General features: G+C 35.7%; 2 protein-coding genes, 1 non-coding gene and 1 pseudogene across 9 annotated transcripts; 2 read left to right on the forward strand and 2 right to left on the reverse strand.

The window, feature by feature from the left end:
• Nucleotides 1-787: 787 nt before the first annotated feature.
• Nucleotides 788-9422, reverse strand: LOC140761426 (dihydrolipoyllysine-residue acetyltransferase component 1 of pyruvate dehydrogenase complex, mitochondrial). Its single transcript, XM_073098737.1, has 20 exons — nucleotides 9278-9422; nucleotides 8972-9060; nucleotides 8087-8140; nucleotides 7930-7975; nucleotides 7830-7863; nucleotides 7051-7100; nucleotides 6897-6941; nucleotides 6663-6736; nucleotides 6174-6243; nucleotides 5641-6036; nucleotides 4296-4356; nucleotides 4176-4220; nucleotides 3963-4046; nucleotides 3522-3598; nucleotides 3381-3443; nucleotides 2688-2758; nucleotides 2547-2607; nucleotides 1762-1822; nucleotides 1608-1688; nucleotides 788-1520 (listed from the first exon to the last, which is right to left on the reverse strand). Exons 2-20 carry the CDS (start codon nucleotides 8998-9000, stop codon nucleotides 1462-1464), a joined length of 1461 nt encoding a protein of 486 aa, XP_072954838.1. The 5' UTR covers nucleotides 9001-9060; nucleotides 9278-9422; the 3' UTR covers nucleotides 788-1461.
• A 959-nt stretch (nucleotides 9423-10381) lies between these two features.
• LOC140760927 (probable NOT transcription complex subunit VIP2) lies at nucleotides 10382-19402 on the forward strand. Of its 7 annotated transcripts, none has more exons than XM_073098025.1 (17): nucleotides 10382-10650; nucleotides 12290-12398; nucleotides 13059-13164; nucleotides 13242-13420; nucleotides 13560-13596; nucleotides 13663-13926; nucleotides 15052-15258; nucleotides 15335-15430; nucleotides 15886-15971; nucleotides 16060-16239; nucleotides 16355-16786; nucleotides 16865-16917; nucleotides 17006-17047; nucleotides 17799-17943; nucleotides 18031-18114; nucleotides 18232-18317; nucleotides 18927-19402. In XM_073098025.1, exons 2-15 carry the CDS (start codon nucleotides 12381-12383, stop codon nucleotides 18103-18105), a joined length of 1920 nt encoding a protein of 639 aa, XP_072954126.1. In that variant the 5' UTR covers nucleotides 10382-10650; nucleotides 12290-12380; the 3' UTR covers nucleotides 18106-18114; nucleotides 18232-18317; nucleotides 18927-19402. The 7 variants fall into 7 exon arrangements, with proteins under 7 accessions (XP_072954126.1, XP_072954125.1, XP_072954127.1 ...); XM_073098026.1 differs by having other exon boundaries at nucleotides 10383-10650; nucleotides 13720-13926; XM_073098022.1 differs by having other exon boundaries at nucleotides 10384-10650; nucleotides 13560-13926.
• On the reverse strand, nucleotides 13087-13164 carry LOC140761812 (small nucleolar RNA snoR35). Its single transcript, XR_012104627.1, has one exon. It is a non-coding gene; the product is annotated as a small nucleolar RNA snoR35 (small nucleolar RNA).
• A 2610-nt stretch (nucleotides 19403-22012) lies between the features above and the next one.
• LOC140760928 (probable apyrase 2) lies at nucleotides 22013-24763 on the forward strand (annotated as a pseudogene).
• The last annotated feature ends 168 nt before the right edge of the window (nucleotides 24764-24931 follow it).

Genomic DNA, 24931 nt, shown 5'->3' on the forward strand with positions numbered 1-24931 from the left:
AGCTATACATCCATTTTTTTCGTTAAAAATAATAAGTGGGTGTCAAAAATAATAAGAGGGTGTCATGGTGTCCTGGTCTCACATTTTTTTGCCTTATCTTAGATAAATTTTCCACTATCACGTTTAGGATGGCGAGAATTTTCTTTGATTTAGAGAGGGCCAATGAATAATTAAAAAAAAGATGAGGATGTGCATTCGAAATTAAGAAATTGAGCAATAATTTATGAGGTCTTAGTGCAAGTATTCTAATTATTATTACCAAGAAAAGAGAGGAAAGCAATAATCTGTTAAGAGGCAAATATTTAGCAATTGAATATTCCAACAAATACATGGTTAGTCTTGGGAGTTTTTAACCAAACTAACCTTCTTTTATATTTTATTTAACCAAATAGAGGCACCTTAAATTTAGTACCAAAATAGATTTATAATATTATAGCTCTACGTAAAATACTAAGAAGTTCACCGTTTTATTTTTAAATAAACATACTGAAAATTCTATTTTATAAAATGCTCAACTGTGCTGAAGAGTTTGAGCATTTCATTAGAAAAAAGTGACAAAAATTAAAGTAAAATTTGAATAAGCTACAGATTTTTTTTTTAAAAATTTTAATTCTGAGCATTAGCTACAAAAAATGACTGCTATTCAACTTATAAAATTTTTGCCCAATCAAACTCACCTCCATCTTCTTCCTCGATGGAGCTCTCATGGACGGAGAGGAAAAAAAACAGGACAAATGCTGATCATATTTAGTGCTACAGTAAAATAAATATTAAATTTAGAGTATAAGCCATCTCTGTAAATAAAATTAAAAATAGGTCTAATTTGGTCAAAACAAAAGAAAAATTCCTTGTTTGGCTGAATAAGCCAATAGGGGAAGTAGTGTAACTAACCCCAAATCCACGCCCTTACCTAGCAAGTCAGGGTGATAGTATATAATGGTTCTACATTTTCAAAATTCTAGGGTTCTCTTGGGACTTGGTTCTTCAACTTGGAAATAATTCGATATATCAGGAAAATAACCACCAGTTGATAAAAGAATTAATAGGCAAGCGCGAATTTTTGTATAACCCTTCAAAAATGATAGTTCAGATAAATAATCTTCACATATGAGCGCAAAAGGCAGGCTCAACTTACTTCATGAGAACCTGAGTTACTCGACGCCAATCTTATTCTCAATCGTCAACAATTCGTGAATGAACGGAACGAAGCAATTCGTGATCGAACAGAACGAAGCGGCAAAACCGTTGTGCTCAAGGAGCTAAATCTTTGGAGAATAATTCAAACTCGTGATGCCATTAATGAAGTCTCAGTGTCTCTCAGGAAGAACACCGTATCTCTGTGAGGTCTCTTTATTACTGTACTGAAAATAGGCTGTCGATGCAAGCTGATAAGCTGACAGCTAAGCCTTCTCTAGTCAGCTACTAAAGTAAATTGCTGTTTTAAAGAGCTTGATGTGTAGGTCACAGCAGCAGTCTTCGAATATCACTGAAATTTGATGCCAACTCGGAAAAAAACTTACCTATGAATGACCAAAAGAAAAGAAAAGGAATGAAAAATTTAGTGAAATTGTACTGCAGTCACAGAGCTATGATGATTTAGATATTACCTCCCAGCTGCCCATTAAAAACACGGTGGTCAGCAGATAAGTTTAAATTCATTTTGGTAATGACAGCAGCCTTTTCAGTTCCTGAAGAAGATGCAACAAATGAGGATAACCACAAACTTATCAAATATGATGCCACAGAAAGTGAGAAGTATACCATCACTGCCCATCACAGGTGCCACAACTTTGTTACCGCGACTAACAGCAAGAATTCCAGCCTGGAAAGAGAAAGGCATGCATTGGAGTTATGATCTGGCTGGTTTTAATGCATCAGGCATGGTGAAAGGACTATATCAGCAATCAAAATTGTCAACTTATGTGGAAGCTGAGAGCTTCTAAAACAACAAAATTTTAGACCCACGATTATCTAAATCTACTCAGTACTCAGACATAGACCAATCGATGGAACCATTATAAGGTATGAACTATCAAAGCAGATGTAAAAGATTGTTAAATTTGAGGTCCAATGATGCACTAGATCATAAAGAAGATTCTCTGTGGAGCTGCACTGGAAAGTTACCTGACTTGCCTAGTGTATTGCTCCCATCTGACCATGGGCCATGGCTGATAGGCCTTTTAAAAAAGATAAAAAGGAAAGGAAAATCTAGGCAAAGACCAAGCTCCTTTAGCATATCAAATAGATTGTTGTTGGCCTGTTGCTTGTTAGAAATTCATATCCCGCATGCATTTGTTGGTCCATGCAAGCAGCATGTGGTAGAACCTAATTTGTTAAAACTTTGGGCTAAAGTCATATTTGTTAAAGCAACCTAGTCAAATTTATTGAAACATGGAGAGGCCTCAGTTCCTTCAATCTGATGCTTATTACATGGGATCAATATGGATGGATATATCTGAAATGAATCTTAAGTTGACTAATGATTTATTGCTTGGAGTTTGATATGATAAAAGATAACAGAGAACAGATGCACATGAGAGAGAGACCTGCGGAGGGTTAATAATTGCACAGAACTGGTCCACAGGAAACATTCCGAGATTTGAGATGCTGCATAAGAAATAAAAGGAAATAAGGAGCAAAAGTACATAAGAACGGATAAGCTATTAATATCTCGGAATAATACACACCTGAAAGTGCCCCCTTGATACTGGTTAGGTGCAAGCTTCCCAACTCGTGCCTTCTCGGCCAACTCTTTGACCTGAAGAGTTAAAGTAGCCAATTAACATTTTCTTTTGCTTCTCTGAGTAAGTAATTTAAATTTCTGGGAAAAAGAGAGTTAGCATGGATTACATTACAAACCAAGTACTTAACCAGACATATCATAAATATGCAATGTACAAACCTATAAAGAAAAGTGAATTACATCCATGCATATGAGGATTTGGGATAGTTGTCATTAATTAGGTATAAAAAGTATAATGCTCCAAGGCACTTAGCTTGAATTCCATGCCAGCATGATGGCATTGGAAGGGTTTACAAAGATAAAGGAGCTTTGTATTCTAAAGCAAAGGAAACAATAATGCACATAAGAAAGTTCTTCACAAAAAAAAAAAGGAATATGGCAATTAGTCAACAGGCGACAAACATGGAGGCACTCTGGGTAAAACTCAGTTCTATGCTTGAAACTGCAAATCTCTGTGTTTTATGTGCATTAAATTACGGTTGTAGGTGCTCCTGATTTCAACTATCCTCCCTCCATTCTGATGGGGCCCATGGGAACACACAAAGTAAATGAAGCATGACTTAGAATGCATGCAAATCAGCAGTAAGTTGGTAATTCAGCATCTTCTGTTTTATATAGGCACTAATTTAATGATTACCTCCAAGGATATTGCTGACAATGTTTTTTGATCTGCATTCCTTATGATTGGAGTCATCAAGCCCTGTAACTCAAAGATAACCAATCAAATTCGCTACATTTAAACAAACTAATAGAATTTCAGTATGGAACAGTAGATCACCTTCTCAGTAGCAACAGCAATTGATATATCAACAGAATCACACAGACAGGGTTCCTCTTTCTCATTGTTCCAGTAAGCTGCCCAAGGTATGCAGAAATAAGTACTCTACGAGAGAAGACCAGGTTGCAGATGAAAGAGTGCAGTCAAGAAGTAAAAAGTAACGAGAATATGAAACACATGCAAACATCACATTGATCAACCAGCCGTTCACGCAACAAGAAATAATCATTCTAAGAGTGACCATACTTCTTCCTATCAACCAAATGGCTTTCATCAAACTACATCTTATGCCCTTTTCCAGTGTTACTCGAATGATGAAGAACCAATGTTCTATAATGAAATTTTAAAGTGCACCGAGAACATCATCTTAGGTGAATAGGCACAGGCTTATCTTATAACTCGAGCATATTATACTATGGACAAGTCTTTTAAGAGCCTTACCATTTGCCTCAGGGACATTTCTCAGGGCAAGTGCAACAGCTTTTATGACAATGTCATTTACTGAAACTTTCAAATTATGCTGCTCTGCAGGTCAGAGATCATAAGAAGAGAGCAAAAAATTGCCTGTTCAGTTGACAGTTGACATGTGAAGGACACAAGAAAAAGGCAGGCTTCTTGCACTTCTGACCAAGAGAAAACAACAAAGTTTGATACCTTTAAGTTCATTCCTGAAAGCAAGTAGAGGATCCAGTATGACATCTGTTTACACAAGAAAGTCCTTCATTCAGCAAGCAGATCATTATCATGACAAATTGGTCAAGGATGAGAGCAAACCTTTGGATAAATATAAATGTGGAATGCTTTGTTTTGATTCCAACAACCGTTTTGCTATGACCTACATAGCCGCACTCAGCAAAATAAGGATCCTATTTATTTTGAGATAAAAAAAAATCATAGTAACAGCATAGAACCACCTAACATAAATAAAGAGGTGGAGATAAAAATGAAAAAGAAAGAAGAAATATGGTAGTAAACTGGAAAATATAGACAACCTAAACAGAAGTTTCATAGTAGAAATTTTAATATTTTATCAAGAAAAAAAAAATCTGGATCTAAGAAGAACTAGCAAACCTGAAGGAATAGAGTAGATGCTCCCACATCCATAAATAGAGTATAAAATTGGATATTAAAAGGATGGCACATGAAGTGTATGACGATGGATTCCACAAGTTAGATAGTCTGTGAACCATTTTGTTTATTGATGAGACTGGTAAAGTATCCTTATGTCCTTGTTTTGCCAAGGAAGTCAAGAAATTGAACTTAAAGATATTTACAATTTTGCAGGAAAGAAAAAAGTAGTTCAATGTGATTCACAAAATCAACAACAGCAACGTCAAGCCATTAATAACCAAGTCTTTAGCCCCAACTATTTTTAAATGGTTACTACAGACACCTTCATCCATTAATCTGTATTTAGAACAAAAATTAAAGGTATCCATTAGTCTGTATTTAGTGCAAAAATTAAAGGTCTTATCAACATTAACTTCTCACATGGCAACAAAATTTGCATCGAGGAAAAGTAGCTTGTTACTTTTCTCTCGTGCCATGTTTAATCGAATACAGTTATGAAAAACAGTGTGAAGGGAGAAACTGAACAAAAAAGAGTTCAGGTAGTAAAATGAAGAAGGCGAAATAGCATAACGCCATACACCATAAAATATGCAATAAGGCCCACCTAATGGTTTATAATGATGCCTGATAAAGAAATCTTGAGCCAACTATATAAGCATGCCCAGATGATGGTTATTGATGTGCAGCAGAAGGCTAAAGAAATAAAGAAAGATATGAGAGGCACTAAAGTTAATAAATTTGGCCATGTATAGTCATGATAGCAAGAGCCAATTGGCAAAGCTGTCAGAATTTCTGTTGACATGTCAATAAAGAAGATCGAACAAAAGTGTAAGTAGGAAAATTGGAAAAAGGAACTAGCAGATATCTAGCAATATGATTAAAGATGGACCTACTATGACAATAGCAATTACAATTGCTTAGGTAAAATATGAATAATTTCACCATAAAAGGACAAAGATAAAAAAAATGTGAACAGAAACCAGAACCATAAAATTCGATGTTCCATTATGTACTAAGAAAAAGGAGTATGAATTTAAGGAAATCCTACCTTGCGTATCTGACTATTTGGCAGATCTTCATGAGTATCTATTTTGTGTTGAGGAGTGACAGACTTAGAGGGAACGTCAGGATTTTGTTGGCGTACAGGCGAAGATGTCTTGTCTTGAGATGACTTTGACGGTTTTACTCCTGACTTTATTGTTGCTAGTACATCTCCTTTCAAAAGTGTGCCTCGGGGGCCTGATGCTTTAAGTGAAGATTCTTCTAATCCGTATTCCTTGATAAGCAACTTTGCTGATGGGCTGATCCGGCTGAAATTTGAACCCTGGGTAGCCACTTCAAATTTCACATTTTCTGTTAATTTCTGAGTTGCTTTTTCTTGCTTGGGTTCAACTCCTTTGGGTATATCAGATGGTATGTTTTTAATGTCGTCCAAATCTTCAACCTTCAATTAGAGCAGTAGAAATCTAAAAAGATTACTGGTTGCACGAAGTATGATGCTGAGGGAACAAATAATTCATATAGGCATAAAAGTATATTAATGCAGAACATAAAACTTCCATAAAGTATTAAACTGTATACCGTTATTGCAATAGGTTGTCCCACAGCCACATCCTTCGAACCTTCAGGTGCTAATATCTTAGCCAAAAACCTACACTTAACATAATTTCAGACAGAGGATATATAATGAGTAAGCGTGACTTTGCCGTTCCATTAGCAGGGAAAATAGGTATAGGATAAGGAAAAAAGGTGTGACATAGTGTCACAATAAGAATTTTGGGTATACAGATACTTCATATATCATAACTGCACAAGCATGTCATACAACCAGTACATTTTCAAGTTAATTACATAGCCATTTAGATGGAAAATATTCAACATAGACACTTCTATTATGAACAGGATAGGAATGCATAGCGACAGGGCTATTCTCTTTACATAAGTCAACCAACAGACATAAAAGATAATGTTCTTCTACTTCAAAAATACAATAAAGTCTAATTTTAAGGTCATAGTATCATTCTTGGTTAAGAATGCAGTTTAATCACAAGAAGATCTTAATAATATTACCCTTCTTCAAGACTTTCAAATTCAAGAACAGCTTTGTCTGTCTCTATTTCACAAAGCACATCACCAACATCTATCTGTGAGAATAAATAAATATCAGATAAATCATTCGAAGTCGCAGAAAACTAAACAAAGGGAAAAAGCAAATTTTCTAGGTTACCAAATATATAGTTCAAATTACAAATTTTCTCATGGTAATAATCCTATTTATCAACAAAAGTAATGTCTAGTGTCTACCTTATCTCCTTCTTTCTTTCGCCACTTGGCAATGTTGCCTTGATTCTGAGGACACCAAAGTGAAGATTACTGTTAGCTATTAAAACACAAAAGATCTGAAAATTCATCAGAGGTAGTCCTAAAATATAAAAAGCAACATCAAAGCTCTATTCACCATTGTGGGGGAGAGTGCTGGCATGTCGAGCACTATATGTAAAGTATTTCCTGCATTAGCAGATAATAATCAATACAAAGATGACTTGAAATATAATTGAAAATTTAACATTAAATTTGTTCGACAAATTCCACTATCAAAACAAAGATCTAAGTGTCGGGATCATGGCCCATGCGGCCCTGCAAACATAGTGCTAGTGTCTTATAGGCAAATAGCTGGGTTTGTATTGCTGATATGCCACTAGTGTTTTGAGCAGAATTATATAAAAACCCAAGAGCCCCAAAAGGAAGAAGAGCCTTCTATTGTAGGTTCATAAAACAAAGATCCCTTATGTAGGTGACTCCTAAAAAGCTAGGATTGACGAAAATGATGCTACGAGAACAAGGAAAAGATGCAAATAGACAGGAAGATTATACTTGGGGGCAAGGGAGAGGCTCATGGTGGGAGAGGCACAACCCAGAGAAGAGAAGAGAAGAAAAAGAAGAGAAACTTCTGATGGGGTTATGGGTACTTAACCATAGACAACAAAACACCCATGCTCTATATATGGGCTATTAAGTGGCACGTCACAAGATGCCACGCCGTGCATTGGCATGGTACCTACACAACATACCCCATGCCTACCAGCTGCTAACACACCCCATGCCTCTGTGGCACCTAAATCCTAACACTATGACCCCTATCCCAATAAAAATGAGACTTATATTAGGTAAAAAGAAATAATCAAACCATCAAAATCTATGTGCAAAAGATAATAAGGCTATAATGAAGCACATTACCAGTTGATGATATATGCCGAGCTTGAAGAAGTAACTGCATTAAAATACTGCATCAGTATTAAGGTAGTGAACAGGAAATGATACCAATCAGTTGGCTTACATTGTAAGATGAAAGATATTGTGCGTCAACCGATGATAGCGCAGGCCTGCAGAAAATGCATATTTACTAGAAATTTAGTTACTAGAAGATAGCATGTTTTATACTAAAAACTTGCAGTATGAATGTGATATTTCAGAGGTAAGATACATGCACATACCTCAAAGAAATGCATTTACCAACATCAGCCAAAGAACTTCGTGCACGGCCCAAACTAAATGTGAATAAAAAGAAACAAATAAGAGCTGATTAAGCTCACTGCTAATAACATAAAGCTATTTAAAAATAAGTTAATAAGTAATAACATAAACAAATGGACAAAGAGGCAGTAATATTATGACTGCCACTGTGCCACACATACTTGAATTATAAATGAGAGAAACTTTACCAAGAAAAAGAAAGAAATGCCTAAACTTTCAGAAAAGATGATCATAAACCTACAACTTTAAAGGATTTTCACATAGCACCTCAACTGCACATCTACTATGAAAATCTGCCCAAACAGTTGTTATTTGCCATACACTAACTTCTGCTTTGAGAAGAATCCCTGAAAGATCATTCCTGTTGATTTCCAATTAAGACCGAAATTTTCTTAAGTAGGTCTGATACGGATAAGCCAAGGCAGCCAGATTATGAATAGGTAGCCTGGGCTTGCCAAGTTTGAGACAGAATTAAAATGTAAAATTTAATTCTTAAATCATGCCTAGTTTATGCTACATTGAGAACTGAAGAGTTTTAATGAGCTAATTTAGGAAATATAAAATAAAAATAAACGCTTCGTAGTTCATATTTAGGTAATTGCCCTAACATGTTTTCTCCTCACAACTCGGCACCACTCGTCAACCCATCCTAATTCATGAACATTTCTTTTCCTCATCGAGATGATGGATGAAACTTAACAAAAGTGGTCGGACTTGAAGCTCCTAATCTTTCTAACGTTAGTAAGAAGCACTCATCTAAAAACGAATTACAAATTTACGAATAGCATGAAAACATAGCACAATTGACAAAAAAGAAAATCGAGTGATGAGCAGCAGTTTCTTACCCGATGAGAAGCGCACGAAGGTTCGCCATTCCCCGCTTCTTCGGCAAAGCTCCCCTTCTAATCTACAGATATCGTGATAAGTAAGTTCCCTGAAAAATATCAAACAAGTCATCAGCAAAAGCAAACGAATGCGATCTAACCGTGAAAGCCTCAACTACAACTTCTTCTACTTAGATAAAAACATCAAGAGTAGCCAATAAATCACGCAAAGATTCACCAATCCAGTAAATCTGATCCAAAAAATTTCCTCAAATCTGCAAAAGATCGAAGGGGATAGAGAAGGACGGTAGAGAGATTGAGCCCTACCAGGCTACCGGTTGTTCGTAGACGTGGTTGAATTGCCGATCTAGGCACAGAACGGTCGCATAGAGTGGGAAGACGGTGGACAGAGAGGAAGGACTGATCAATAAATATGGAAAGAAAGCGGGGAAATGCTCGCAAAATTATTCTATACTCGGGTCCGATTAATTAGTTGGTCAACGAACCGGTTCCTCTGAACCGATGTTATACATATTGGTCAAGAGATATTTTTATTCCGCACCCTGTCTTAAGTGTTTATTGCAATAAACACCTTATCCTTTTGCATTATTTTTTAATACTATCTCTGCTTTTCTCCTTTAGCTTCGGCATATTAGTTCATATATTTGACTATAAATTTGGAACATGATTGTATTTGGGATGTTAGCCGTAGATTTCCATTCAATCCAAAATTATTACTCCTGCTAGTATAACACACTGAGAAGAAATAATGGAGACCCACCTGATAAACTATTGAGGATGGTCCAATCCACGTTGAGTGCACCATGCCAATGCCATTGTATATTATACTTTCAAACTCTCTATGAAATATAGAGAGTTTATTATAATAACATTATATAAAAAGAAAGTTCTATCCGAATAGGAGAAATATATTATGAATGTGTCACCAAACTATCTATCTAATCATTAGTTTTCTGGGTAAGTTGGCACCAATTGGTGTCATCGATTTTATTATAATGTGTTGGTTATTATATATGATCGTCTGATTCCATGGTTTGTGATCTAAGCGTAATGATTACCATTTTTAATATTTGGGTCAAATTATGTGGTTTGGTAAAATAATGTGATCATAACCCAACCACTTTAACTTGCGATCTTTACATCAATTTATAACCAATTTCATTTTAAACAACTCTATGCAGTTCGAACCTTTCATTATCACTATATTTTTTACGCAATTAAGCCCAATAATTCTAAGAGTAATCTAACGCACACTTTTTGGTCATTTTAAAAGATATGGGGTGTAATTTGAAAATATCGAATGAGAATTTCGTTTGAGTAAGTCGGCAACTGCTGGCCAATCCGCGCAGCAAGAAGACCCGAAACCGGCGCCTCCTCAAAGTTTACAACACCGTTAGTTGGTCATTCCAATGCCGCCTTTTAGGCCAATCGAAGGCGGCGGTGATTTGTAGAAGTAAGCCGAATTCAATCAAGCTGCGATTCCTCCCAATCGACGAGAGGTCGAACTCCAATCCTTGGATCGTTCTCCCGTTTCGTCTATCGTCTATAAAAACTTTCACACCCAAGCTTTAAACCCTCCTCCTCTGCAGTCTCTTCATTCTTCGATCGATCTAAGCTTCCATTTCGCTCCCGCTCACCGATCTCTTCGAACGCGCTCGCGATCTCTTTCACTGCTAGATGTACGTACTCTAGCTCCCTTCCCGTCTGTTTAGATCTCTTCTTGGTTAGATCTCTCTAGGGTTTGATTTCTTTGCTGGCAAAATCGTCCGTTTAACTTATCCTTTCTGCTGTTGTCGTGTAAATTTAATATGAAGGAGAAATTAGGATTGAATGCGTGGCGTGATTGGATTCGTGAGGATTGTTATTGGAAAGTTTTTGGCCCGATTTCGCCTATTTTTTTTTTCATTTTTTTTTTTTTTTGGATGAGAGTTCGACGTCGAATCCAACTCTCAAACCTAACCTCTTCCTCCTCTATTTGTGTGGTATACATTGAAAGATGGGTGTAATGAGTTTAGTGGACCCATTTTTCTCAGGAAACGTCCAAACTGCTGCTTCCATTTAATTATTAGTGAAATGTATAAGTAATATTCTTTCTTTCCATCTTGCATTAGATGGGTGGTAGCAAGATTTTACGTGGGAGTTCCTTTTGTGCGTGTCAACAAATTAAAACTTTGGACTTTTAGAGCATATCACCATTTTTCTTCCTAGAAGCACAAGAAATGAGAGAGATATTAAAATGTTATTTAATTTCTGGCAAAATAGCTGGTATTTCAGTATGACAGATACTAGGTTAACATTTCCTTAAATTATGACGGTTCCATTCAGACGCACTTTGTAGTAAAAGAGGCAATGCTCTACATTATTTTAATAGAAGAATGAACAAAATCCTGGATCTGCTGTTGGTTGCATCTTTGCATGAATTTGTTCTTGCGATCTGTGTTGCTTCATCATTTGATTCCTGTGGACCTTTTGCAGTTTCCATATGAGGAATGCCTAGCTTATTGTTTTTATCTTCTGCTAGGCACTTCCTGCTTTACTATGTTATCTGCTGGACATGATCCTTTTTTTCCCCTTCTGTTCCTAGTTGTTCTCTGGTTCTGTTGTGTCATGCTGAGTGCACTGACTTTTGGCCATCATTATTTCTCTCTTAAGGGAAAATGCAATAATTTTGTTTTTGTTGTTAATTTTGATGGTAAGTTAAACTGTTGGAATAACTTCATGTTATTTTTACATATCTTTAAGCTATAAGTCTATAAGGGGCCAATATATTTTTATTATAAGATATAGACCAAATAGTCTTTTCATAGCTGCATATTTCCAGTGTTTCTCCTCTGTATTGAACACACTTCTAAGGAGGAACGGAGGATCATCTATTACTGCAGAAAATGAATTCTACAACTATATTGTTTAAGTATAAGATACTTATCCTTTTAAACTGAGGGTTATTGACTGCACTTCATGCTAGTGAAAGTTGCAAGGGGAGCTTCTTCAATCAAATGAATTTTGAGCAGCCCCTGGCACCCTTTTTGGCACCTAAATCTTCAAATATTTCCTACGTAGGAGCAAATTTTAAGATGGATTTACAACCTAGGTCGCTTTATTCTCTTGTATAGATATTGTCATATGACATTATCATGTCCTGGAAATGAAGAAAAGGGAGACACAAGACTTGAGCTTAATAATATGGGATCAAACTGGCTACATTTCTTTCTTAACTAAATAAACCATGTTTTACAGTCAGCAGAGTTATGATAATATGATTGCATCACTGCATAATATGATAATATCTGCCTAATCTTCTCCTTGGCTTGTTTCCAGATCTCAAGAAAGCAGAAAAGCCATGTCTGATTGGATGATGATATTCTCCATCTGCTGTTGATTCTGTTGATAGTTCTTTGACATCATCATAATGTCAGGGCTCCTCAATGTACTTGCTCTTCTTTGTTATTTATACATAGCAATCTTATTCAGATATTAGTTCTGGTAGTTGCCTATTGTTTTTTCTTCCTTTACTTGATTGATGGCTTCTTTGATCATGTGAAATTGTATGATTCATTGGTGATTGATTGATATATGTAGGTAATCTATCTGTTTGTTATTTCTCATAATGCTAGATGCTCTTGACACTAGTCTAGCCCAACTATGAGAAAATTATGACCCTTCGGGACATCCATCCTGATACTATTCTTTTTGGGCTGCCTCTCTGAATACAAGGACTTGCTGATCATTACCAGTAGGCAGCATGAAAAAGTTGATTTACTTCATTGTGTGTCTTTATACTTTTAAGTATATTAAGATGCTGGGATAACATTTCCCATTTCTTTCGAAGTCACTCTATTTATGTTTTCTGTGAATATAAATATGTGAGCATGTGTACATGTATATAGACAGTCACCTTAGTTGGAACAAACATGGTCTAGGCAACTTCATTTATTCTCTTTCCCTTGTTATTTGTGATTATGTTCCTTTAACAACTATAGTAAATATCTGGTGTCAACCTCTCTGTCTCTCTCTCTCTCTAGTGAATTGGTACTTTACAGGATTGTGTAGTCCTTATATTTGCTAATATGTAAAATCTCTCCTTCAGTCAAACCATAATAGTTCCAGTTCCAATCTTCCTGATTCAACTGGAAGGGCTTTTGCAACATCTTTTTCTGCTCAATCTACAACAGTTCCTGGTTTTCATCACTCAGGTGAGTAGAATAAACAACCTTCCTTTATTTTACTGGTGTACCCCCCTTTTTGCAACCATGCTTACTTCTATTTAAAGGTGCCATACAAGGGCTGCACAACATCCACGGGAGCTTCAGTCTTCCAAATATGCCCGGTTCATTAGCTCCAAGGAATAGTGCAATGAGTGGTATCCCATCAACTGGTGTTCAGCAACCCGGAGGAAGCATTTCAAGTGGTCGATTTGCTTCAAACAATCTTCCAGTTGCTATGTCTCAGGTTTATGATATATACTTGTGCAGTGGTGCAGCTCTAATACTTTATTAACAAATAGTGTAAATTGTAGATAGATAATATATGCTTGTATACCAAGTAAACTTCAATTCTCATATGTTTCATGCATTGCTGGCTTATGCAGATCTCACACGGACATTCTGGAGTCACTAGTAGAGGAGGTATGAATGTTGTCGGGAATCCTGCATTTAGTGGCAGCATGAATGTGATTGGTGGTTCAATACCAGGTATATCCTCTAACTCAGCAACTGGTGGTAACCGTAATTCTGTTCCTGGGATGGCAGCATCTCCAATGTTGGGAAATCTGGGTCCACGAATTACAAGCTCAGTGGGGAATATCATTGGTGGTGGTAATATGGGAAGAAACATAAGCTCTGGAGGATTATCTGTTCCTGGTATTGCATCGCGTATGAATTTGGCTGCCAATACTGGAAGCGGGGGCCTTAATGTGCAAGGATCCAACAGGTTGATGAGTGGTATGCTTCAACAAGGTAACTGCCAATGCAAGTCAATATGATTTTGTCAGGATATAAATGTATTCGGTTATTGCTTCGGAAAATTAAATATTGAATTTTAGATATACTATTATGAAATATTTGTATAGCTAAATTTATTTTGGAGTACTACTATACTTCTCACTGTTTATCCCCAACCCTGTCCATTGCTATGATGCATATTCACATGTTGGGGTCATGCTGTCATGGTTCCCCCTGTGGCACTGCATTTATCTACCTTCTTTCTTATCTCCTCCCAATTTTTTGCAATGTAGTTGAACTATGTCAATATCTATTTGATTTCTGCATCACCAGGAAGGGAATTTATTTAGGCAATCTGATACTGCTTGCTGTCTTACATTCTGTGCAATGATGAAATAGATTTTTGCTTTCTCTTGTATTCTGTAGTTTTTCTATAGAGATCATGTCCTCCAATAGTCCAATTTGCTCAGTTTTTTGAAAGAATAATTTTTCCGATCTATTAGTTGCCAGTAATATATTCATATTATTTTGAGGAGAACTCTGCAATCTGATATATGGATCTTATGTAGTTATTTATTGTACTGAGTCAATGATTCCGTATTCTCTTACTCACTTGGTAAAGGATAAACATGAATAAAAATTAGTCATCCTAATAGAAATGAACATACAACTTTCCCACATGAACTATGCATCCTGAAGATTACATTGTGTGAGATGTTTCTTAAACAACTAATCAGCAAGTCTAAATTTATGAATGTGAAACTGTTTATTCTTACTGGAAATCATGTTTTGAATGTGTTTTTAGCATAAAACTATCACTGAGAAATTCAGCCTGTTGTAGTGCTTGAATTGCCTTCAAGTTCTAACTGCATTTTGTGGGAATTCTTACCTCACCGTAACTACTTCCCAATATTTGTGCACTGTTAAAAGGGGTCCCTATGCAAGTCTATAGAAGGTTGGCAATTCCTGAATATGAATGGCCAAGTACTGCCTTATAATTCTCAAAACAACTCTTTTTATATATAGCTGAATACTTCAATGAAATGAACACAATAATGTATTCTTATGCTGCTAAAATAAAGTAGATGCTTGCAATGCTTGTAACTTACAAGGTAAAGTTTTCTTTTTGGGTATTAAAAGCATCTCAGATGATTGGTATGGTTGGAAATTCTTATCCAACATCTGGAGGAGCATTATCCCAGAACCAAATACAAGCAGGAAACAATTCATTAGGTTCTATGGGAATGCTACATGATGTGAACAATGATAATTTTCCATTTGATATAAATGATTTTCCTCAATTGACTGGGCGGCCTAGTTCTGCTGGAGGGCCTCAAGGGCAGTTGGGTAATGAATATTCCTTTACAGTATCCTTAGTTTGTTTTTTATGGAATGATGTGTCATCTGCTTCTCTCATTTTCAGGTTCTCTACGTAAGCAGGGTGTTAACACCATTGTCCAACAAAACCAGGAATTCAGCATCCAAAATGAAGATTTTCCTGCTTTGCCTGGTTATAAAGGTGGATAGTTGAACCATCATATTAAAATTCTTTTATTTTAACCAGGATGCTTATTGATATATTTATTTATTAATTTTCTTCCGTTGGATTTGGTCAATTCTGTTCATGACTTTCTGATATTGTCATCGCTGAAGTTTCTTTTCATTATCATCATTATCACCATTATCATTGTTATTGTTTTTTTCAGTTTACATTTTCTTTATCTGCTATATTTCTGGACTGTTTGTCTTTTTGTGGGACCCCTGCTTGAAAGGCTCTCTGATTTCTGTAACTTGCATGAAGCGCACACATGCATATATAAGGTGGCAGAAATTTCGTAGAGTGTAGTTGGTGTTGCTTTTTCTTTTTCTTTTCTTTTATCAGGCAAAGATGGGCTAACAAAGAGCATGGGGACCTGACATATTATCACCCTCTGTCTAGTTGTGAGACCATTTTTTCTTTGAATTTTCTTTCAGGTAGCAATTCAGATTTTTCTATGGATTTGCATCATAAAGAACAACTTCATGACAATATGCCTGTGATGCAACAACAACACTACCCTGTGAGTTTAACTTTACAGTTAGTTTAGTTCAGGAAAGAGGTTATTCATTTTAGTTAGATGTAATTTAGGTTTCTTCATGATTTTACAGATGGCAAGATCTGTTGGTTTTGGCTTAGGTGGTAATTACCCAACTAACCGTCAACAACAGCATAGTTCAAATTCAGTAAGTAATACTGGGGTCTCCTTTACACCACCGAACAATCAAGATTTACTCCATTTGCATGGCTCTGATATGTTTCCTTCTTCGCATGGAACATATCACTCTCAGGTATATTGCCCAATCTAACATACTAATGCTACAGACAGGAGCAAATAAAAGCATAGTGATTGTAACTTCATATCTGATACTGTGTAAAAAATTCCATGTTTTTTCCCTTTTCTAGGTTCAGAATACTGGGCATCAAAATTTTGGGCTTAGACCACTTAACTCTCCTAACACAGCTTCTAGTTTGGGAGCTTATGAGCAACTTATTCAGCAATACCAACAGCCACAAAATCAATCTCCATTTCGGCTGCAACAGATGTCTGCAGTTTCTCAACCATATAGAGATCAAAGTTTGAAGTCCATTCAGGGAACACAGAATCCTCCTGATCCATTTGGTTTGCTGGGTTTGTTGAATGTAGTGAGGATGAATGACCCAGACCTGACATCTCTTGCTCTGGGAATAGATTTGACGACATTGGGATTGAATTTGAACTCACCAGATAACCTTTATAAGACCTTTGGTTCTCCATGGTCAAACGAACCAGCCAAAGGAGAGCCTGATTACTCCATTCCAGCTTGTTACTTTTCTGAACAACCACCTTCACTACAAGTATACTTCTAATTTATTAATATTATTTTGTTACTATCTGAATGTTGTATCATACTAATTCTGCAGTTCTTGATGCAGCCAATTCATTTTTCAAGGTTACAACTGGAGACACTATTTTACATTTTCTACAGGTGCTATTATCTTTTTTTCTTCTATTTTTTGCACCAGTAGTTAATGCATTAGATGCAGCAATTTGCCTAACTCTGCCTTTTTGTGCAGCATGCCAAAGGATGAAGCACAACTATATGCCAGTAATGAACTGTAAGAATGTGGATGTGTCTGTCCCCTTTTACACACCTCCTACATGTGCACATACCTCACAAGAATCTTTCCAGATTTTTTTGGTGTAGTAGAAGCATAAGAAAGATAGCTGTTTGTTTTCTAGGAAGCGCGTATAATTTCTCTCAGAATATCTGAATTTTTAAGCTCTATCTGACATTGTCCAACTTAACTTGGTTTAAGTATATCTCACCTGTAAGTTTGATTATAATGCTTTGGTTATTGGATCCTAAACCTTCTACCCTTTACCCTCATGCAATATTCACAGTCCTTATTAAAATAACTATCACCAGTTCTGCCCTTCAACCTCATTCAATTCAGTTGCACTTCTACTGAATGATAGTTTTGGGTTCTTTTTACTAGGCATTGAATTGCTCTTCATCCTCTTGCCATCCGCCCCTTAGTTTTCTTATGTGTTAAACAATATAGCAAGGAATCACATCTTCTTGTGACTTAACCTAACGTACCATATGTGGACTTCCTTCATACTGAAATATAGTGAACATGCTCCTACTCTTCACGTGCTGGCTTCAATGACCCAAGTTTGTCAGCTTAGGTGATTGACAAATTTCTGTTTTATTTTGCTTACTGTTTCATTCTGGTACTTCATTTCCACTACCTTTCTTTTCTTTCTTATTTTACTGCAGTTCATCATGTGTGTGTGCGCATGTATTGTGTATATATAAAATATCTCCATGTTGCTTTATATATTTCTTGTTCCCATGCTTCTCAGATATATTCGGGGTTGGATTTACCACAGAGATTTGCAATTATGGCTCGCAAGAGTTCCGAATATTGAGCCCCTTGTTAAGACTCAAATTTATGAAAGGGGATCCTATCTTTGTTTTGATCCAACCATATGGGACACCTTTCGTAAGGTTTGTTTATGAAATCAAACTCTCCTAGTATAATATCTTATTGCCATATTTTCCTAATAATATATTTGAGCGGATGTTTGGTTGCAGGATAATTTTGTTCTTCATTATGACGCGATGGAGAAGAGACCTACTCTTCCTTTAACTGCACTAAGTATTAGATGAAACCTCTGTGTAAGTGTGCTTTATAGTTGGTGATCCTGACCTCATGGAGCATTTTGTGTATATTGTTATGTGCAATGGTAACTCTCAAGACTATACCTTTGCTGGCATTGTTTTTGTGTTTTACAGAATAGCCTCTCTGACTTGAGTTGTAGATTTGCCTGAATTGGAATTGGAAGCCTTACAGCTGGAAATAACAAGATTGTTCACTTAAGGTTTGCTGCTTTTATTTATCTTCTATGAATTTTTGGTAGAGTTCACATAAAAATATACACTAGGTTCTTCCAATTGGGGAGCTTAATTCTGGTTAGTCAACAAGACAACTTTTGCATTGTTATAGTTGCTTTCTGTAAAGAAAGTAGAGCACTCAGCCATACTTGCAGAAATTTAGTTTCTGATATCTATCTTGGAAATTTTCTTAAATCCTTTCCAGTGGGGCTTCTATTATCTTCTTATTAATATGTCTGTATTTTATAAAAATGACCACCTTACAACTTTGGCACTTGTGATAGATAAAGAATGTTTGAGGTCCACTGAGGTCAGCCTAGTTGTCCCGGTATCTTGTAACCGTGTTGTAGTAGGTATTTTCAAATTCATTATAGATGTCATCAGGTTCTAATCGTTTACCATGCACTCAGTAACCCGCAAATTTTACATTTGATTTAATTTCTCTTTGAACCGCCTTGATTTTTTAAGGCATCTGCCTATTCACTTGAATTTGCCGCATACCTTAGTTGCGCATCGTATTGAGTCTGTTAATACTTGATGGCAATGAATATAGAACTGTGAGCTTGCATGTACTTATCTAGTTCTGATTTGCGCAGCAGGGACACTGGCTTGGGAATCTCCCATAAACTATGTTCTAGCAGAAGCAGACTCAAAGCTGTTTGGGCTGATAATTACAGTAAATACAAGGATCCGAGTATCTTACCTTTCATTGGATGCAATGCGTAAAGCTTTTGTTGTTGACATTCTTCCACAACTACCTGATTTTTTTTTTTTCAGGATTGTATATCATGCTGTTAATCCTTTTCTTTTTCCATGATTAAATAGCAAATTTATTTATCCGCTGTGAATGAAAGAGAACACTTCTGTACGTGCGGCGCCGCTCCCACTTTGCAAGCTTACATGCACACTCAGGAAGAGAACAATTTACTCCTTTTGTTTGATATACAAGAGATGAAAAAAAAAAGGAGGGGAAAGTGTTGTTTCTTCTTTCTCTACTATTCTATTCTTTTGGATAGAGAGGATAATTGTTGGTTATTATTATTATTATTATTATTATTATTATTATTATTCTCTCCCTTTCTCTGTTATATCCTAAAATATTTTGTCAAACAAAACTATGTTCTCTCCTATTTTCTCCATCTAATTAAGCCCTTTCAAATCCAAAGGGGGAAATTTATCTTTGCAGGGAGAGGTCAATGGGATTAGCGAAGTGGTGTTGTATAACAGTATAAGTAGCCGGGTCAGGTCGGGCCCGTGCTTGGCATATTGGGCCCAGCCCGAACCTAAGCCCGGCCTGATAATTGTGTACGTCAATGCTCCATCCCTACCGAGGCAGCAGGATAGAGATGGCTATATCTATCTGGCTCCCATCAAATGATAGAGCTGTTCTTTAGAAGAAGAGAAAAGGATAATGATCTAAGGTGGTGTAATCCTGCCAACAAAATCTTTTCTTCTTTTCTCTTTTTAAAAAATTAAACTTTCTTTTTCTTTTTCTTTTTTTCATTAGCGTATATCAATTAAAATTAGTCTCAGAAACAAAAGAAAACAACAAAGATAGCAGCATTCTGTTCTTCACAAATCCATGAAACTAACCATTCATGCAGTGAAACCCTAAAGATGATAAATTTCTAAGATGTGCCCTGGGTTGTGGTCCATTTTTTTATGAAACGACCCTAAAAAATATTGGAAGCCACTAGAAGGCAATTATTCTACACGTGCTGCTTTTAAAGTTAATGACTTGTTGGTCCCCTATCGTGCAAGCATGGTGTGCATGCAAGAATCCAAGAGCAATTTGTCATAAACTTCCATAATTCTCATAAATCATAACGCAATTGGTACCCTTCCTGTCATTTTTGAAGAAACCCAAAAAAAAAATAATCTATCAGTGGTTTTTGTTTAGATAGTACTGCTAAGAAGAGTACTGAGATTTTATCTAGGTCATTTGCCCAAACATGAACACAAAAACACTTGATCTTTCTCTAAATTGGACTATTCTTTTTTAATACTGAAGGTGGTCGGCTACTTGCTTCTCTATTCAAAATTTGTTTTACGAGAAGGCGAATTAAATCATCAAATCATCAATTTAATTCTGTATGACGACGGTCGAAATCATCGGTTGTAGTTCTTTGTAACCCTAACTTATAACGGATATTTGGTTCCAAAAACTCTATTTTTTTTTTAACAAAAAAAGTTATCTCCTTTTCATTTAATTGAAGATATAGATTATTATTTGATCAGTACCGATCACTCCTTCACTTTTACATATAAATCAGTTCTCTTTATTTGAGGCCCTTTTATAAATCAAATAATGCAATGGCACCCTTTCCTGTCACTTTTGGAGAGAAAAAAGAACATATTAGTGAACTTTTAAAGATAGTACTGTAAAGGAACACAAAAACTTAGTTGAATCTAACATTTAAAACAAATGATGTAATGCTAACCTCTTAGTTTTTATTTTTGTTTTATTTAACCACACCTTTTTAAGATATATAGTCCATTAAATCTAGGGATAGAATTTCATTTCAAGAATTGTTCCGGTGTGTTTGGAATCATTGCTCAAAATTTGGAAGATAGATATCATTGGCAGGAAGTGGTAAGTATGCATAATCTTGCAGCCAAATCTACCAGAAAGGCAGTCCAATTGTCTCTTGTCTTTTGGCTATTCATTAGCTAGCAAAGCTAAATCTGAAAATGACCTCTCACCTAGCAGCTTTATTCCCCCTCATTTGTGAGAAAGATTGTTTCTAAAATTTAGAAGGAGGAGGATTTAAGACATCAGATAGATAATAAAGGAGCTTGAATCGAAATTAATTTTGAATATAGTCCGAATCAATTTTGAGCTTGAGATTTAACGAGTTAAATTAAATCTCAAACCTGAATTTCTTCGAGGCCAACTCGAGCTTGATTAAGCTTGAATTAAATTAAACTTAATTCAAACTTAAATTAAGCTTGAAATATGGTCGGATTCATCCGTCAATGTATATGAATTGATTTAGTAACATTATAATCCTATAGATCTTGATCTAAAGGTTTATATTAGCCATATGTATTATATATATTATATAATATTAAATGTTCTATTATTATTTTATGGTTCTTGTATTTATATCTTTAAAAATCTTATATTTATTTATATATCTCTCTAAATTTGATGTTTATATATATACACTACAAAACAAGGTTTCAAACCGAATATCATTTAAAGCTTTTAATTTTTAGATAGATAATTCTTGAAGTTAACTATCCGTTAAAATTTAAATAATTTAGAGATTAAAAAGACAAAACTATCCTTATTCTAATTTCTAAAGATTTTCTTCATAAAAAATAGTTAAAATCTTTTTTTATTTAAATTATTAGACTTAATTTAAAAAGTAACCAAATAAGTAATTATATATATATATAATTTAGAGAGGTATACAAGTAAATAAGAAATATTTTTGAATGCCGTATTATTTTTAAGTTTTATCGAGCTTAATCGAGCGGGCTCATGATCAAAGTCAACTTGATATTAGTTTCAAACTTATTCTGTAGATTAAGATTAAATTGGCTTATTTTTTATCCAAGCTTAATTAAAAAAAAAGAATTTAACTTAAAAGCAAATATATATTCTTATATTTTAAACAATAAATTTGGCAAATAATATTATATATAAGAAGAACATGTGAAGTGCTCCATTCCCCACTCTAAACATCCCTCCTTGCCCAAATGGAGAAGCCATTCTTCCTAAGTTGCATGGTTCTCCTTCTTCTCCTCTCTTGCTCTTCCACCGGTGAAGCCGCCCTCGGCCGGAAGGGCGAGCCGGGAGTCCGAGGCGAGACGAAGGAGAGTTACGTCGTTATCTTCGACGCCGGGAGCACGGGGAGCCGAGTTCATGTCCACCGGTTCGACCAGAACCTCGCCCTTGCCAATATCGGCGACGACGTTGAGCTCTTCGCTCAGGTACTTGCAACTTAGCTTATGATTAATCGTCAGCTTGTGATTGGCTACGGAAGTATAAAATTTGAGGAAAATTTTATAAATCACACCCTCCAATTTTGTCTTTATTATCTTATACTACCTGAATTTTTTATTTTTTATTTTTGCTTCTCTAGAAATAATAGCGTGGTGTTTAAAAGAATAAAATAAAAGAGGAGGGCATTTTTAACCTTGAGAATATATATATATATATACACCACAACTTCTCATCCTTTTACGTAAAATGCATTTTAACCTTAAACACCCTAATTTGATGGAGAGAATATGAGAGAAAAAAAATAGAGAAAGTAAGAAGAGAAATCTTATTTTTTAATTTAAAAAGTAAAAAAAAAATTAAGAGAAAATAACAGACACTTATTTTTCTCTTTCTTTCTCTCGGTTATATCAAAATAAAATAAAATAAAATAAAATAAATTTATTTTTTCTTCTTTTTATTTTCCTTCGACTCTCTCTATCTAACATTTTTTTTTTAAAAAGAAAAAGAAAAATTGTTAAATGTGTACAAAAGACTCCGCCAAACTTGAATAAAGTAAAATATAGTATGAACTTGCAAGTAAAATTTGTATAAATATTTCATAAACATTTGCAGACAAAGCCCGGTTTGAGTGCATATGCTGATAACCCCCCAGGAAGCTGCAAACTCGCTGATTCCTCTCCTCACGAGAGCTGAAAGCGTAGTTCCTGAGAATTTGCAACCAAGAACTCCTGTTAAACTTGGGGTAAGGATGATAATACTATTCTATATCTCTTGCAAATCTTGCAAGTATATACATCTCTAATGTTTTATAATTAATAATTAAGATGGGGATAACATGCAGGCAACTTCTGGGCTTAGATTCCTAGGACTGGAGAAATCTGAGCAAATCCTACAAGCGGTAATTTTGAAGTAATTAGACTATTGTCACCAAAATATAATAATTTACAAGTAGTCTATTTTCTTTTTCTTTTTTGGCCATTGTAATCTATAGGTAAGGGATCTCTTTCATAACAAGAGCTCACTGCAGTCGAATGCAAAGTGGGTCACAGTTCTTGAGGGATCTCAAGAAGGCTCTTACTTATGGGTATGAATTAATTCTAACAGATTGCTCTATATTGTAACTAGTAATAAGATGGTTGGTACTTGTTAATTTCTTGAGTAACCTTTTCATGTTTGCAGATTGCTATGAACTACTTGTTAGGATATCTGGGAAAAGAATACCCAGAAACCGTAGGAACGATTGATTTAGGAGGTGGGTCTGTTCAAATGGCTTATGCTATCTCTGAAGTGGCTGCAGCAAATGCTCCCAATACCTCCAATGGAGGTTCTTATCTCACCAAACATCATCTTCTGGGACACAATTATAACCTTTATGCTTATAGGTTTGATTCTTCTTGACATGAACTATATATTCCATAAACTACATGCACCTATAGATTCTTATCTTGTTCATCCTCTTGCAGTTACCTGAACTATGGTCTATTGGCTGGCCGAGCTGAAGTTTTAAAGGCAGGGAATCCCTCTTTTAGCTACTGCACCTTGGCTGGCTACAATGGTATATATGGTTTTGCGAAGTACTGAGAATTAATGAGATGTTCTCTTATGCTAATGCTAATGGTTTGGAACTTTAATTGGTGTTTTTTTTAAAAAAAATTCTTCTCTCAATGGAAGGGGAATACAAGTACAATGGGAATGTGTACAACTCCTCGGCTGCACCTTCTGGGTCTAGCTACCTCAAGTGCAGGAAGAATGTAGTCAAAGCCCTCAAGATCGATGCAGATTGTGAAAGCAAGGACTGCAGTTTTAATGGCGTTTGGAGTGGTGGAGGTGGAGCTGGGCAGAAGAAACTCTATGTGGCTTCTTTCTTCTATGACAGGGCCTCTGAGGTAAATTAAACTTCTCCTCATCTAACTCACAAGGTGTTATATATAAAAAAAAAAAAGAAATTCCTATTACTTTTAACAATTTTCTCCTTCCACGAGGCAGGTTGGCATTATCAACCGAGAAGAGCCGAGCGGGAACGTCACTCCGTCGAACTTTGCAAAAGCAGCCCGGACTGTTTGCAAAATGAGCCTGGAGGAAGCCGGCGCCGCCTACCCTAAAGTCGGCAACGTGGACTTGCCATACCTCTGCATGGACTTAGTTTATGAGTACACATTACTCGTAGATGGGTTTGGTAAGCCAAACTACTCATTTCTGATGCTATATATATATATATATATCTCCTAACGTCTTATTAACTAATTAATTAGCCTTTAATGAATACCTCTTAAATTCATAGGTTTGAAGCCATATAAGAAGATAACCCTGGTGACCAGAGTGAAGTACGGCGATGCCTACGTTGGAGCTGCATGGCCACTGGGCAGTGCAATCGAAGCAGTGTCGTCTCTACCTACTATTACTCCTGCTATTCGAGAACTTTATCGGATTTGGTCTCACAAGTTGTGATCAAATAATTTCTTGCATCAAGGCTATTAAAAATCTTATGGACTTCTTATGTGTTTGGTGATCGATAATAAAGCCTCGTGAGTTGATTCATTAATGCCTTCAGGTCTCATAGTTTGGGTCTGGTTCGGTGGTCGGGCATATAACATTATAATTATAATTAGAACATATAGTTTAATATATGTTATATTAATATATCGGGTC

Source organism: Typha angustifolia, chromosome 6 (assembly GCF_048772165.1).
Source record: "Typha angustifolia cultivar Huaian chromosome 6, ASM4877216v1, whole genome shotgun sequence".
NCBI lineage: Eukaryota > Viridiplantae > Streptophyta > Magnoliopsida > Poales > Typhaceae > Typha > Typha angustifolia.